This window comes from Acanthopagrus latus, chromosome 11 (genome assembly GCF_904848185.1).
Source record: "Acanthopagrus latus isolate v.2019 chromosome 11, fAcaLat1.1, whole genome shotgun sequence".
NCBI classification, from domain to species: domain Eukaryota; kingdom Metazoa; phylum Chordata; class Actinopteri; order Spariformes; family Sparidae; genus Acanthopagrus; species Acanthopagrus latus.
This window is the reverse complement of record NC_051049.1, coordinates 336,165-350,945: the sequence shown is the minus strand read 5'-3', so window position 1 is coordinate 350,945 and position 14,781 is coordinate 336,165. Positions and strand designations below refer to the sequence as shown.

Below are 14,781 nucleotides of genomic sequence, written 5' to 3'. Positions count from 1 at the left end.
AACATTTGAGTTCTTCAACAAGAACAAACATCTTTAATACAACACAGACACAATCGGATCTCAGACGGCAGGAAGCTGCTGATCGTCCCATCACACAGCCGCCTCAGTCTGGATCCGCCTCCTTCATCAGGTTCTGACCGCTGCTCCTGTCTGCAGTCAGAACACGGATGTAACAGATTACTTTGATACTGATGAAAACTTAAAAACATGAAGTTTCTTTTTCTCTGAGTCTTCTGACAGATGTCAGAGATAATGGTGTCCACAGGAAGTGACATCACAACAACAAGTTTCATGTGTTCACTCAGTCAGGAGGAGGAGGAGGAGTAGAAGGAGGACCAGCAGGGGGAGGAAGAGGATCAGGATTAAGAAGCCGTCTGTCCATCTGTGTTCTTATTAAATATGATGTGCCTGTGTCCGACATGTAGTCCCGAGTCCTCACATACCGTGACCGGTTGGTGAGGTAGTCCAGGATCCAGGGCGTGGGGGGGTGGTCCATCTGTGAGCTCCAGCTTGTCCCCCAGGAGTCTGCAGGCTGAATGGTGTTAAAAGCAGTGGAGAAATCAAAGAAGATGATCCTCTCAGAGCTTCGAGGCTCAGATGATGAAGATGATGATGAAGATGACGATGAAGATGATGGTGACCTCATGATGAACTGACACATGTTGTTTCCACAGCGAGCTGCTGATGGAGCCTCTGCAGGAAAACAGAGCTCCATCTTCTCCTTCTCCTCTTCCAGACAGGAAATGGCAGCAGGGCAGCAGATTAAAATGACAAGACGCAGCAGAAAGCTCCGTCCTCTCTTACACAAGGAGGTCAGAGGTCACGGAGGCCCGGCAGGACACTGAACGCCACACGGGTGACAAACAGCAGATGGAGCAGCGACGAACACATTTATCAACACTCTCTATAAAGCGTTTCAGCTGAATGTGCTAAACAGCTCTGCGTCCGCAGAGACGCTGTGTCGGCTTTGACCTTTAACTCTGTAAATGTTAGACGGACACATTCATCTCGTTCAAATCTAAATTTAACTCAAATTTGAAGTGAAAGCTGAGAAATAAAGCAGGCCTATCCACATTCACACCTCACTTCTCAAGCCTTCTGGTATCCATGACAACCAGCTGGAGAGCCAATGAGCTCTGAGCTGAGGACAAAAACAACCAGAACATTTAATGAATTCGTTCAGCTCGTTAAACAGCTCAGAGAATCCTGTGAAGAGCGACAGACAGAGAGAGAGCTGGACCGTTTCATCAAGCCGTCGTTTAAACCAAACACAGAACACAAGATATGATAATATTCAGCAATGTAGATATTGAAGGACTTGGTCCCTGTTAAACCCGCCTGATGCTTCAGTCTGCTGATCTTTAATGATGTGAAGCTTTAAACTGAGTGTGGAGTCAGCAGCACCTTGACCTCCAGCTGAGATGTCCTCACACTTCCAGTAAATGCTGAATGTCACAGAAGTGAAAGCAAAAACTGAATCACAGGAAATTCCCAGGAAAACACATCATGATCCAACGAGCTCTAGGACACAGCTGAAGAAATAAATATCTTTAATAAAAGCAGAGAGAACCAACACGACCAGCTCAGCTTACAATAGAAATCTATCAGATAATAATAAACAAACATCTGGTTAAACTGACGGTGCCGTAGTACCAGACTGAGGCTCAGCTAACAGCCTCCTGACGGGTCGGCAGCAGGCCCTGAAGGTCAAACTGGACTTATTTCAGATTATAATTATTATTATTTTCATGTCAGAGAGCGAAAACCAAAACAAAACTTGATTACAGCTTCAGTTCAGATCCTCAGGCTGAGCAGTTAAAGGGACAGAAGACTGAGACTGAGACTGAAGACTGAAGACTTAAGACTGAAGACTGAGACTGAAGACTGAGACTGAGACTGAGACTGAGACTGAGACTGAAGACTGAAGACTTAAGACTTAAGACTGAAGACTGAGACTGAAGACTGAGACTGAGACTGAGACTGAGACTGAAGACTGAGACTGAGACTGGGACTGAAGACTGAGACTGAGACTGGGACTGAAGACTGAGACTGAAGACTGAAGACTGAAGACTGAGACTGAGACTGAGACTGAAGACTGAGACTGAGACTGAAGACTGAGACTGAAGACTGAGACTGAAGACTGAGACTGAGACTGAAGACTGAGACTGGGACTGAAGACTGAGACTGAGACTGAGACTAAAAACTGAGACTGAGACTGAAGACTGAGACTGAGACTGAAGACTGAGACTGAAGACTGAGACTGAGACTAAAAACTGAGACTGAAGACTGAAGACTGAAGACTGAGACTGAAGACTGAAGACTGAGACTGAAGACTGAAGACTGAGACTGAAGACTGAGGCTGAGACTGAAAACTGAGACTGAAGACTGAGACCGAGACTTGAGACTGAAACTGAGACTGAAGACTGAGACTGAGACTGAGACTGAGACTGAAGACTGAGACTGAGACTGAGAATGAGACTGAGACTAAAAACTGAGAATGAGACTGAGACTAAAAACTGAGACTGAAGACTGAAGACTGAAGACTGAGACTGAGACTGAGACTGAGAATGAGACTAAAAACTGAGAATGAGACTGAGACTAAAAACTGAGACTGAAGACTGAGACTGAAGACTGAAGACTGAGACTGAGACTGAGACTGAAGACTGAGACTGAGACTGAGACTAAAAACTGAGACTGAAGACTGAGACTGAAGACTGAAGACTGAGACTGAGACTGAGACTAAAAACTGAGAATGAGACTGAGACTAAAAACTGAGACTGAAGACTGAGACTGAAGACTGAGACTGAGACTGAAGACTGAGACTGGGACTGAAGACTGAGACTGAGACTGAAGACTGAAGACTGAAGACTGAGACTGAGACTGAGACTGAAGACTGAGACTGAGACTGAAGACTGAGACTGAAGACTGAGACTGAAGACTGAGACTGAGACTGAAGACTGAGACTGGGACTGAAGACTGAGACTGAGACTGAGACTAAAAACTGAGACTGAGACTGAAGACTGAGACTGAGACTGAAGACTGAGACTGAAGACTGAGACTGAGACTGAGACTAAAAACTGAGACTGAAGACTGAAGACTGAGACTGAAGACTGAGACTGAAGACTGAAGACTGAGACTGAAGACTGAAAACTGAGACTGAAGACTGAGACTGAAGACTGAGGCTGAGACTGAAAACTGAGACTGAAGACTGAGACCGAGACTTGAGACTGAAACTGAGACTGAAGACTGAGACTGAGACTGAGACTGAGACTGAGACTGAAGACTGAGACTGAGACTGAGAATGAGACTGAGACTAAAAACTGAGAATGAGACTGAGACTAAAAACTGAGACTGAAGACTGAAGACTGAAGACTGAGACTGAAGACTGAAGACTGAGACTGAGACTGAAGACTGAGACTGAGACTGAGACTGAGAATGAGACTAAAAACTGAGAATGAGACTGAGACTAAAAACTGAGACTGAAGACTGAGACTGAAGACTGAAGACTGAGACTGAGACTGAGACTGAAGACTGAGACTGAGACTGAGACTAAAAACTGAGACTGAAGACTGAAGACTGAGACTGAAGAATGAGACTGAGACTAAAAACTGAGACTGAAGACTGAAGACTGAGACTGAAGACTGAGACTGAGACTAAAAACTGAGACTGAAGACTGAAGACTGAAGACTGAGACTGAGACTGAAGACTGAAGACTGAAGACTGAGACTGAAGACTGAGACTGAGACTGAGACTGAGACTGAAGACTGAGACTGAGACTGAGACTAAAAACTGAGACTGAAGACTGAAGACTGAGACTGAAGAATGAGACTGAGACTAAAAACTGAGACTGAAGACTGAAGACTGAGACTGAAGACTGAGACTGAGACTAAAAACTGAGACTGAAGACTGAAGACTGAAGACTGAGACTGAGACTGAAGACTGAAGACTGAAGACTGAGACTGAAGACTGAGACTGAGACTGAGACTGAAGACTGAGACTGAGACTGAGACTGAAGACTGAGACTGAGACTGAAGACTGAGACTGAGACTGAGACTAAAAACTGAGACTGAAGACTGAGACTGAAGACTGAGACTAAAAAACTGAGACTGAAGACTGAGACTGAGACTGAGACTAAAAACTGAGACTGAAGACTGAGACTGAAGACTGAAAACTGAGACTGAAGACTGAGACTGAAGACTGAGACTGAGACTGAAAACTGAGACTGAAGACTGAGACTGAGACTGAAAACTGAGACTGAAGACTGAGACCGAGACTTGAGACTGAGACTGAGACTGAAGACTGAGACTGAGACTGAAGACTGAGACTGAAGACTGAAGACTGAGACTGAGACTGAAGACTGAAGACTGAAGACTGAGACTTAAGACTGAGACTGAAGACTGAGACTGAGACTTAAGACTGAGACTGAGACTGAAGACTGAGACTGAGACTTAAGACTGAGACTGAGACTGAGACTTAAGACTGAGACTGAGACTGAAGACTGAAGACTGAAGACTGAGACTGAGACTTAAGACTGAGACTGAAGACTGAGACTGAGACTTAAGACTGAGACTGAGACTGAAGACTGAGACTGAGACTTAAGACTGAGACTGAGACTGAAGACTGAGACTGAGACTTAAGACTGAGACTGAGACTGAAGACTGAGACTTAAGACTGAGACTGAGATTGAAGACTGAGACTGAGACTTAAGACTGAGACTAAGATTGAAGACTGACACTGAGACTTAAGACTGAAGACTGAGACTGAAGACTGAGACTGAGACTTAAGACTGAGACTGAAGACTGAGACTGAGACTTAAGACTGAGACTGAAGACTGAGACTTAAGACTGAGACTGAGACTGAAGACTGAGACTGAGACTTAAGACTGAGACTGAGACTGAGACTTAAGACTGAGACTGAGACTGAAGACTGAGACTGAGACTTAAGACTGAGACTGAAGACTGAGACTTAAGACTGAGACTGAGACTGAAGACTGAGACTGAGACTGAGACTTAAGACTGAGACTGAGACTGAAGACTGAGACTGAGACTTAAGACTGAGACTGAGATTGAAGACTGAGACTGAGACTGAGACTGAAGACTGAGACTGAGACTGGGACTGAAGACTGAGACTGAGACTGAGACTAAAAACTGAGACTGAGACTGAAGACTGAGACTGAGATTGAAGACTGAGACTGAGACTTAAGACTGAGACTAAGATTGAAGACTGACACTGAGACTTAAGACTGAAGACTGAGACTGAGACTGAAGACTGAGACTGAAGACTGAGACTGAGTCGATGTTCATATCTTACATCAGGTTATATCATGTAATGACCTGTAGGGTTGGTTTGTCGTAGCCACATATTGACGAGCGGTTGTCGCATTTTAAAAGGTGACAGTCGTACTTTGGGATCTGGTGAGTTGGAGGCCTCGTGTTGGTCCTCCTGGCCACATGTAGGCAGGTTGTCCTCATGTGTTGGAATATCAAAATCACCAGTAAAGTCGTGATAGCCGAACACTGGACTGTCATGAACATAAGCTGGTGAAAGGTCACAGTTGTGATAGCTACACTGTGGGTTTCTGTATGTTGGGACGGGTAGCCAAGTGTTCCGGTGTTACACAAACACATGTTGTAGTCACATATCAGGTGACAGTAGTCACAGGTAGCAGTCACATTTATGGCTTTGGTAGCCACATGTACGGGTATAGTAGCCACGTACTATGATGTAGTAGCAACATACTATGATCCTGGATTCTGGTAGTTATGTTGGAACATGCTGCTCACATACCAGGATATCAAAGCAACGAGTTACAGCCACTTATTGCGAGTAGGTGGCCACATGTCGGGTTTGGTTGCCACACAACAGGATATTAGGAGTGATAGTCACATGTTGGAGAATCAAAGCCACATGCTGAAATATTGAAAACACATGTTGCAAATTAGCAGCCAAAAGTCAGGAGGTGGTAGCCAGATGTTAGCATAACAAAGCCATGTGTCAGGGCATGAGCTACACAACAGGAAGTGGAAGTCACATTTTAGAACTTGGTAGCCACATGTTGGAGCTTGGTAGCTAGGTGTCGGGAGATGTTAGCCCAGCGTTAGCCTCAGGCTGAGGGCGGAGCAGACTGGGGCAGCTGATAGAAGCCTTTCTTCCTGGATCTTCTCAGGTAGTCGAGGAGCAGAGCAGTGGCAGCGAGCCCTGCGGCAGCGCAGGCAACGGGAATGATGACGATGCTGAGCCTGGGAGGAAGGCTGCTGCTCCTCTCTGCAGGAGACGAAGGAGACAAAGACTCAAACACCAAATCCAAACTCTTCAAATTAAATCAGCAGAAATAAGCTCAGAGACTTTAACTGGACCAAAGCAGTGGACTGGTCTCACTCACCTCTGACGCTGATGCTGAACACTTTGACCTGATATCCCAGGTTGTTGGTCACGTTGACCTGGTAAAGCCCAGAGTCTCTGGCCGTGACGTTGACCAATAGAAAGGTTCCGTTGGCGGAATATCTCTCCGTCCCATTGGTCAGCTTCTTCAGGACCACTGCTGATGGCGGGAAGCTAATCGTTTGGCAGCACACGGTGACATTTTGTCCCTCCTGGACCACTGCAGATGGCAGGATGAGGACTGTGGTGTTTCTGGGGGGAGCTGGAGCACAAGAGACCCGATCAGAGTTGCACTGCACAAACTAACTTATGATTTGTTCCTGTTCTAATACATTTTCTTTCACTTTTACTTTGCTGGAACTGAGAGGACAAACAAACATGGCTGCTGTCAGACTGAGTTTGACTTCTTGGATTTCTTTATGAATTCACTCAAATCTGAAACACAAAGTCATCTGTCAACTGAATGAAAACAATCATGTTCAAATGTGAGACTGTGTCAGTGCTGACCTCAGAACAGAAAGAAAGACTGCTAGTGTTTGTCTTTGACAGCCTGATGATGTGAACCTGTTGACCTTTAAACAACACCTCATCACCTGCTGTGATGACTCTGCAGCTCCTCCTTCAGATGACACTAAACACACCTGGACTGAGTGAGTATTTGAACTCAGAGCTGAATGAACATGTTGTTGAGCTCAGTCTGGCTCTGAGTCTGACGCGTGACTCAGCCGCGCACTCAGAGTTTATTTCTGTCCAGAGAAGCACTCAGCATCCTGTAAAGGATTGAGAGGTCGACTCCTCAGATAACAGCTTTCAAATAAAGAGAAGAAGAACTGAAGGGGCCGAACAGATTTGGAAATATCCAAAGTTTATTTTGACAAAGACCAGATGGTCTGGTCAGCTTGGTCTGGGGGGCTGCAGGGTCTGTGCTGGGTCCACTCCAGGCTGTCATATGAACACCAGGAGACGTTATTTCCACCTGTGACAATTTCAGTCAGAGCTGCTGAATTAAATCTCTTTCAGCAGAATCATCTGAGAAACACCTGAACTGAGCCCCCCGACTCTAAATATGATCATTGTATTAGTCTTAATAAAATGGAGGCCGACCTCTGACGGTCAGGGAGCTGCTGATCAGCTGGGCTCCGTGCTGGTTGGAGGCTTCACACTGGTAGTGGGCGGAGTCTTCCAGCTGGGCGGAGGAGAGTATGAAGAAGAGTGCGGAGGGGGCGGAGTCTGTCCTCTGTAACTCTACCCCATCCCTCCTCAGCACCAATGTGGTGGGTGGAGTTCCGTCTGAGCGGCAGGTAATCGTCACCTGCTGACCCTCCAGCACCTCCTCGCCTGGACTCACTGACAGGGAGGTTCTCCTCGGAGGATCTAAAGCAGACCAGGACTTGAGATTAACAAAACCTGAATCTGAGGTAATTGATTTACTTCTTTGTTTCCTGTGATGCAGTATTGATCCTGAGTGGATTACAAGTAACTCTTAACTCTTTAAACAGGAAGTGTCTCCTTCACAATAAAAAGCCTGTAGTCTCACTCACATTGGATCTGAAGGGGGATGCTGGTGCTCCTCGACCTCCACACGTCTCCGTCCTCCGTCAGAAGCTCAGCGCTGCAGCTCAGAACCTGCTGATCCTCTTCCACCCGGGGATGAAGAACAGACGAGACGTTCTGTAAGGAACCGGAGAACCTGAACGACTCTGACATCAGCATCTTATTGCCTGACAGCCACAAGATCCTCATCTGATTGGCTGAGTAGACGTTGTTGACATGGCAGTGAAGTGCCATCTCCTGACCCAGCAGGACAGGTCCAGGATCCTCCAGAACTGGATCAGATGGAAATGCTGCAGAGAAGAAGAACAAATGAAGAAGAGACATCACATCTTGTTTCATCTACAGCTTAACGGTCTACGTCAGTCTGCAGGTGGAGGTCGTTCCTCAGACTGAGTGTTGGTGCGTTCAAGGACCCTCAGATATTTCAGTGTTTGTCTCTCATCAGCACCGCTGACTGAAGAGATTGTTAATTAACCCTCCAGTGATCAGATTCATTGTTACCTTCAGATGATTCTGACTCAGTTCAGTGTTTTAAACCAACTTCAGTCTGTTCATGTTCACCTGAAGCTAAAACACATTCATCCACCTGCACACCATCTGATCTGAGGACTCCATAAACACAAACAACCCACTGATCTGCAGTCAAACTCGTCATTTTGTGTCTCTGATGACGATCACACATGTTCCTGATGCACCACCTCTCTCACCATATCTCAGTCATTTGTCAATATATTAAAATCAGTAACTAACGTCACAGATTTGAGCTTTTATTGTATGTGTAGTTTGTCTTAGTGGTGTTGCTGCACCTTACACACACACACACACACACACACACACACACACACACACACACACACGCTCCTCAGGTCAGGTGGAGACACACCTATCCATTTCTTGTGGTGTCATCCTCACAGGTCCACCACCCAGACTCAAACCAACAGCCAGCTGTCTTCTGACCACTGTTGCCCACTACGTGTTGCATTCGACACACGGCTGCCAGCTCCACAGCAGCGTGTACGTTCTGTGCTTGTGCGAGATGCAGTAAGCCTCCCTCACAGCGGGTGGCACTAGTCTCCTGCCAGTACTCCAAAACATAAAAACAGGACATGATGGAAGGGAGTGCATAGAGAAACAAAGTGCACACAGTATTTCGCCCTCCCACACACCGCACTGATTCACCAGCACACCACCAATCAGAGAATCCTCAGAAACCTCCTCAGACTTCACATGTTGAATTGGAGCAGACGCTGTCCACGCGGTTCCAAAAGCTTCCAACGCAGCTGAACACACCGAACAGATTTGATCCCGAACTCCTCCGAGTTTCCCCAAACGCTTCAGACGTCCAACGGTTGGCCGGTGAGTTTCAGGATTAAGTCTTTTACAAACAGCTGTTGAACTCCAGCAGTGAAGTGTGTATTTCTGTATTGTGTGTCCTAACATGTGTGATGGTTGATGAAGAGTTGGAGTTCTCGATTCTCTCTGGTGAGATAAAACCTCATTTTGTTTCACTGTTTAAAGAGAGAACATGTTTCCAGACGAGTGATTCAGACTGAAAGTCCAGCAGCAGCACATCAGACTGATCCAGAGTCTGTGTGGGAGGACGACAGCGTGTCCTCCTCTCTTCAGATGGAAGACAGATGTGTTCCTGCACTGAACAACAACACACTGAGGCTGTCTGACCTTTGACCTCTGTCCACCCACCCACCCACACACACACACACACACACAGTCTACAGGAAGTCATCAGCGTCTCAGGTTTGATCTGAAGTCTCTCCCGTCTCATCGCCTCGCTCAGATTCCTCCTGGCTCACACTTCTCTTTCACACCTCCTCCTCGCAGCGATGGCGACCCGTGTGAGCGTGTGCAGCCTGCAGACTGCTCGTCTGTTGGGTTTCTCGGCATCACATTAATTCAACAGAACATTTCTCAACAATATTCACGACGTGATCTGATAAAAGTTCTGAGTTGTGGTGGAACAACCTTTGTTCTGGATAAAACTTGGGGTGAAGAGAATCAGAATGTCAGCGTGTGTGTGATGAAATGAGATTTCCTAGTTTGTGTGTTGTTAGTTTGTTGTGAAAGGTACGGTGGCTCTGAGGAGTCAAACGTGTTCATTTAAAGGTTCAGTTTGAGTCTGGTCACATACGGACAGCTTCAATCTGTGTTTGTTGTCCTCTATGAGCCACCGTATGAAGGTGAGAGTGGCTGCAGAATGTCACCTGCACCCAGGTGTGTCAGGTGTGTCACACTCACAAAAGACCTGGACCCGGCTGGTTCCTGTCCTGCTGATGGAGTCACACTCAGCCTCACAGCTGTAGCCTCCCTGATCCTGGAGGTCCAGGTCCTGCAGGTGGAGCGGAAAAAGTCCATCCTGCTGCTGCGTCCTCTGGAGGACGCTCCCGTCCTGCCCTGTCCTCGTCCAGGTGATGGAGGGAGGGTGGAGGCATCCGGAGGCTCTGCAGGTCAGAACCAGAGCTGAACCCCGCTCTGCTGCCGAGACCAGAGGACTCACCTCCACCTGCAGAGGGTGGGCTGCACGAAGCACGCGGCACAGATCTGATTATTGATCCTCAGTGTCGTCATCTGTTTCAGATGAGCTCAGAGACATCAGTTAAACTTTAACAGGAAGTGGAGACAGAAACAAACCTGTGACGCTGACGGAGCTGCTGACCAGCTGGGCTCCGTACTGGTTGGAGGCTTCACACCGGTAGTGGGCGGAGTCTTCCAACCGGGCTGAGGGGAGGCTAAACGAGAGTGTGGGGGAGGCGTGGTCAGTCGTCTGAAGCTCCACCCCCTCCCTCCTTAGCACTATTTTGGGGGTTGGAGTTCCATCTGAGAGGCAGGTGAGAGTCACCTGCTGACCCTCCAGCACCTCTACACCTGGACTCACTGAGAGGGAGGTGTTGGTGGGTGGAGCTGTGGTGGAGAAGACAGGTGAGTCAGAGCTGTGACAGGTAAACAAATAAACAAATAAATAGACAGGATGTGAGTCAGGAGCGTCCCTCTCACCGTGGACCGTGACCTGGACAGTGGCGCTCTGGTTCCCCTCGCTGTTTTGGGCCTCACAGTCGTAGCGTCCGGCCTCAGACTGACTCACTGAGCTGAACACCAGCTGATGGTCTTGGCCACGCCCCTCAACCACGCCCTCTGCCTTCCTGAAGCTCCAGGTCACTGTCGGCTTGGGATTTCCCTCCACAGAGCAGGTGAGAGTGATCGGAGAGCCCGCCATCACCAGCACCGAGTCTGGTGTCACTGTGACGACAGGAGCGTCTACAGATGAGGAGGAGGAGGAGGAGGAGGAGGAGGAAGGTCCGTCAGAAACACCTGAACAAAATCTGTTTCAACACATTTAACAGAGGTGACATCCTGTTAGCTTCTCTTCATCTGAGGAACGAATGATAGAGAATGATACAGCGACAAAGAGACATTTAACAGACTACCGCCCTGTCACACTGACACCAACTGTGATGAAGTGTTTTAGTGGCTTGTCAGACGACATCACAGCGAACCTCCCTGCACCACATGACCCACATCAATTTGCTTATCGTCCCAACCGCTCCACAGAGGATGCAATATCCACCACTTTGCACTCAATCATCACTCATCTGGACCAGAAAGTCACCTTCGCCAGAATCCTGTACATTGATTTCAGCTCAGCATTTAATACTGTCATCCCCCAGAAACTAATGGCCAAACTCGTCCTGCTCCGCCTGAACACCACATGTCTCTGGATCTCAGTCTGTCCGTGTTGGAAATAACACCTCTAACTCCATCACGCTGAGCACTGCATCTCCTCAAGGCCGTGCACTCAGTCCATTGTTGTTTATGTTGCTAACACATGACTGTGCATCCAGACACGAGGGGAACCAGATCATCAAGTTCAGGGATGATATCACAGTGGTGGGACTCATTCATAAAAACGATGAGTGTGCAGAGAAGAAGTTAAACACCTCGAGGGTGCAGAGAAAACAATCCGGTGCTCAATGCAGATAAAACGAATGTGATGATTATCGACCTCTGGAGGTCACAGGTCAAGAACTCTTCCTAACCGCTGCAGGACAGTGAACATCATTAGGGACCCTCCACAGTCTCAGACCTGGTCCCATCAGGATGGACTAACAGACTCATCAACAGCTTCCCTCCACAAGCTGTTAGACTGCTGAACTGCTGAAGACAAAGTGAACAGAGCCACTTTAGACCGATCAGCTGTTTGTTGTGTCGTCTTCAGGTAAACACTAATATGACTGTACATGTGATTAATGAGAGGAAACTAGGATCAGGCTGAGGACTCACAGAGCAGATTCAGGGAGACGTTGGTCTGTTTGGTCAAGTTTATAGACTGCAGGTCCTGCAGGTCCAGCGTGGCCTGGCAGACGATGGTCCCTCCTGAGTCCTGGGCCACAGGAGTGAACCTGTACTCAGAACGGACCGAGCTCGATCCAGGATCACCCGCGGAGCTCTGCAGGACCTCGTCACCTCTGAGCCAGGTGAGGCTCAGATGCTCTGTGGGGTACAGGTCAGACACCTGACAGGTGAGCATAGACTCCACCCCTAGCCTCAGATGGTCCTCCCCTGTGATCACTGGACCTGATGGGAAGGCTGCGAAACAGAGGGGATTATCAATCAGTGCGATCAGACTCAGTTGGACCAATCAGACAGAACGTGATGACTTGTCAACAAACCAATCAGCACGTTCAGTGTGTGTGTGTGTGTGTGTGTGTGTGTGTGTGTGTACTCACAGTAGACGTGCACGGTGCTCTTGACCTGCTTCCTCTCCCCCCCACAGCTGACTCGACACAGCAGTGCTCCCTCGTGCTCCATACTGACGGGGTCAAAGGTCACCACCGACTGGCTCTGATTGGTGCTGATGGAGGCGGTCAGGGGGCGGTCGTCCAGCGTAGACCAGGACATGCTCGGCACTGTGGGACAGTCCTGAACCCGACACACCAGCTGGTGACGTTCGCCCAGCTTCAACAGAGGCCGTCCAGGAAACACGTCAACATGCAGACCCTGAACGCACCATGATGACATCAGCAGCACAGCTGTGGAGGTAAACAACAACAAACAACAACAACTGGAGTCATGGACCTGATGTCAGCTGCGTTCAGGGAATCTGAACCCTCTTCAGCAGGAACCAGTGAGCCATAGACAGGAAGTCAGACCGTATTAAGAGACGGACCAACATGTTGGTTTGAAGACAAATACAGAAAAACAACCGATCAGTTATCAATTGTTTCATTAATCAATGAATCAGTTTGAGTCCCTCTCTGATGTTATCTCTACATGTGTTCGCTCTGATCAACACTTTCATCAGAACAGAGCTGATGATTCAGACTGAATCAATCAGACTGATCAGGTTAATAACAGCTGATACATAAACTGGTTCAGACATTATGAGACGAATCAGAGCAGAAGATTTAATCTGATCAAACAGACGACTGCAGGTTCTCTGGGTCGTGACCCAACACGGAGTCACCTGATGTTTACACCTGATCATCTGATTTTTGACACATTCATAATCAATAACAGACACACACACACACACACACACACACACATTAAGTTGGACTTCAGGTTATTTAAACGTTTTCATGTAAAAAGATGAGTACATTTATTTTATTTGTCTTGTGAATCAGTGGTAACTCCTTTCTAACATCTCTCTCTCACACACACACACACACACACACACACACACACACACACACACACACACACACACACGATGATAAAGAGAATAAAAGGTATAAATCTCACCTGACAGCAGAGACATGGTCGCTCTGATGAATGAATCAGCTCAGCGTCTCTTTGTGTCGACGTCTCAGTGAAACAGTCTGAAACACAACGACTCCTCCTCCATGTCTCCTCCTCCTCCTCCTCCTCCTCCTCCTCCTCCTCCTCTCCTTTATGTCTCCCTGTGTGTGTGCGTGTGTGTTCAGACCACAGTGCCCTCTGCAGGAAACACTTTTATTTTAAATGTTTTCAGATGATTTCCACTCATGAACTGAAGAATCATTCAGAATAACAATGAAAACAAAGACTTCTGTCTTGCGTGACAAAATGATTGATGATGATAATTATTGATCATCATTCTAACTTGATGTTAAATCTGATCAGTGTTAAAGTATCCAGTTGTGTCTGAAGCAGAGACGGTCTGTCCTCTGACTGATTGATCTTCAGACTGTGATAACAGACTGAGTGATCAGCTCGTATTGATCAGTCTGATGAGGTGGAGTCACTGAGGGCGACCTGCTGGACGATCTGCAGGCATGTGACCATGCTCACTTTCACTGCTTAACCCTGACAGGTAGGTGTGTGTGTGTGCGCGTGTGGAGGTCTTTAACGGAAGCATCTCTGACTTTGACGTCTGGGTTTAGACCATACGCTGCTTTTAACTTTAGACTCCAGCTGTGATCCTCAATAATTAAAATAGCTCATCATGTGATCAGACTGTTTATTGTTCATGTCGTCACACGTGTGGACATCTTGAAGCCTTTCATTTACTTTCTGCTGTTCCACTCTGAACCTCTGTGTGCTCCTGCTGCTTCTCTCTGATCAACGTCTCTGTGGATGTTACTATTTTCAGACCGACTGTCCTGTGAACTCACCTGCTGGAGACACGTGTCCTACATTGTTACTGTCAGAGGACGAGGCAGGAAGTGAGACAACTGAGACCCACTGAGCAGAAACATCCGGAAGACGTCCGGCAGAACCACAGTTTAATATTTTAGACATCTTCTCAACGTTCACTGTTGATGTCCTGACAGGGTTCAACATTAAAGTCTTTCCAGTGTAATCGCAGACCTCTTTTCCACTTTAGTCAGACATCTGAAGAGCTTCTGGTCCTTC

The 14,781-nt window shown here is 47.4% G+C and overlaps 1 protein-coding gene across 1 annotated transcript; it reads right to left on the bottom strand.

Annotated features, from left to right (window-relative positions):
* Positions 1-5,166: 5,166 nt before the first annotated feature.
* On the bottom strand, positions 5,167-13,827 carry vcam1b (vascular cell adhesion molecule 1b). The gene is made up of 10 exons (XM_037113449.1): positions 13,690-13,827; positions 12,675-12,977; positions 12,229-12,534; positions 10,945-11,205; positions 10,582-10,851; positions 10,189-10,467; positions 7,923-8,225; positions 7,486-7,755; positions 6,383-6,643; positions 5,167-6,264 (listed from the first exon to the last, which is right to left on the bottom strand). Exons 1-10 carry the CDS (start codon positions 13,703-13,705, stop codon positions 6,104-6,106), a joined length of 2,430 nt encoding a protein of 809 aa, XP_036969344.1. The 5' UTR covers positions 13,706-13,827; the 3' UTR covers positions 5,167-6,103.
* Between the last annotated feature and the right edge of the window lie 954 nt (positions 13,828-14,781).

Excerpts from the sequence above, each read along its gene's own strand:
- vcam1b (XM_037113449.1), bottom strand. Across the intron at positions 10,852-10,944 it reads TGTCCAGGTCACGGTCCACG|CTCCACCCACCAACACCTCC; the intron begins GTGAGAGGGACG and ends TCTCCACCACAG. Across the intron at positions 10,468-10,581 it reads CAGCTCCGTCAGCGTCACAG|CCCACCCTCTGCAGGTGGAG; the intron begins GTTTGTTTCTGT and ends TGCTTCGTGCAG.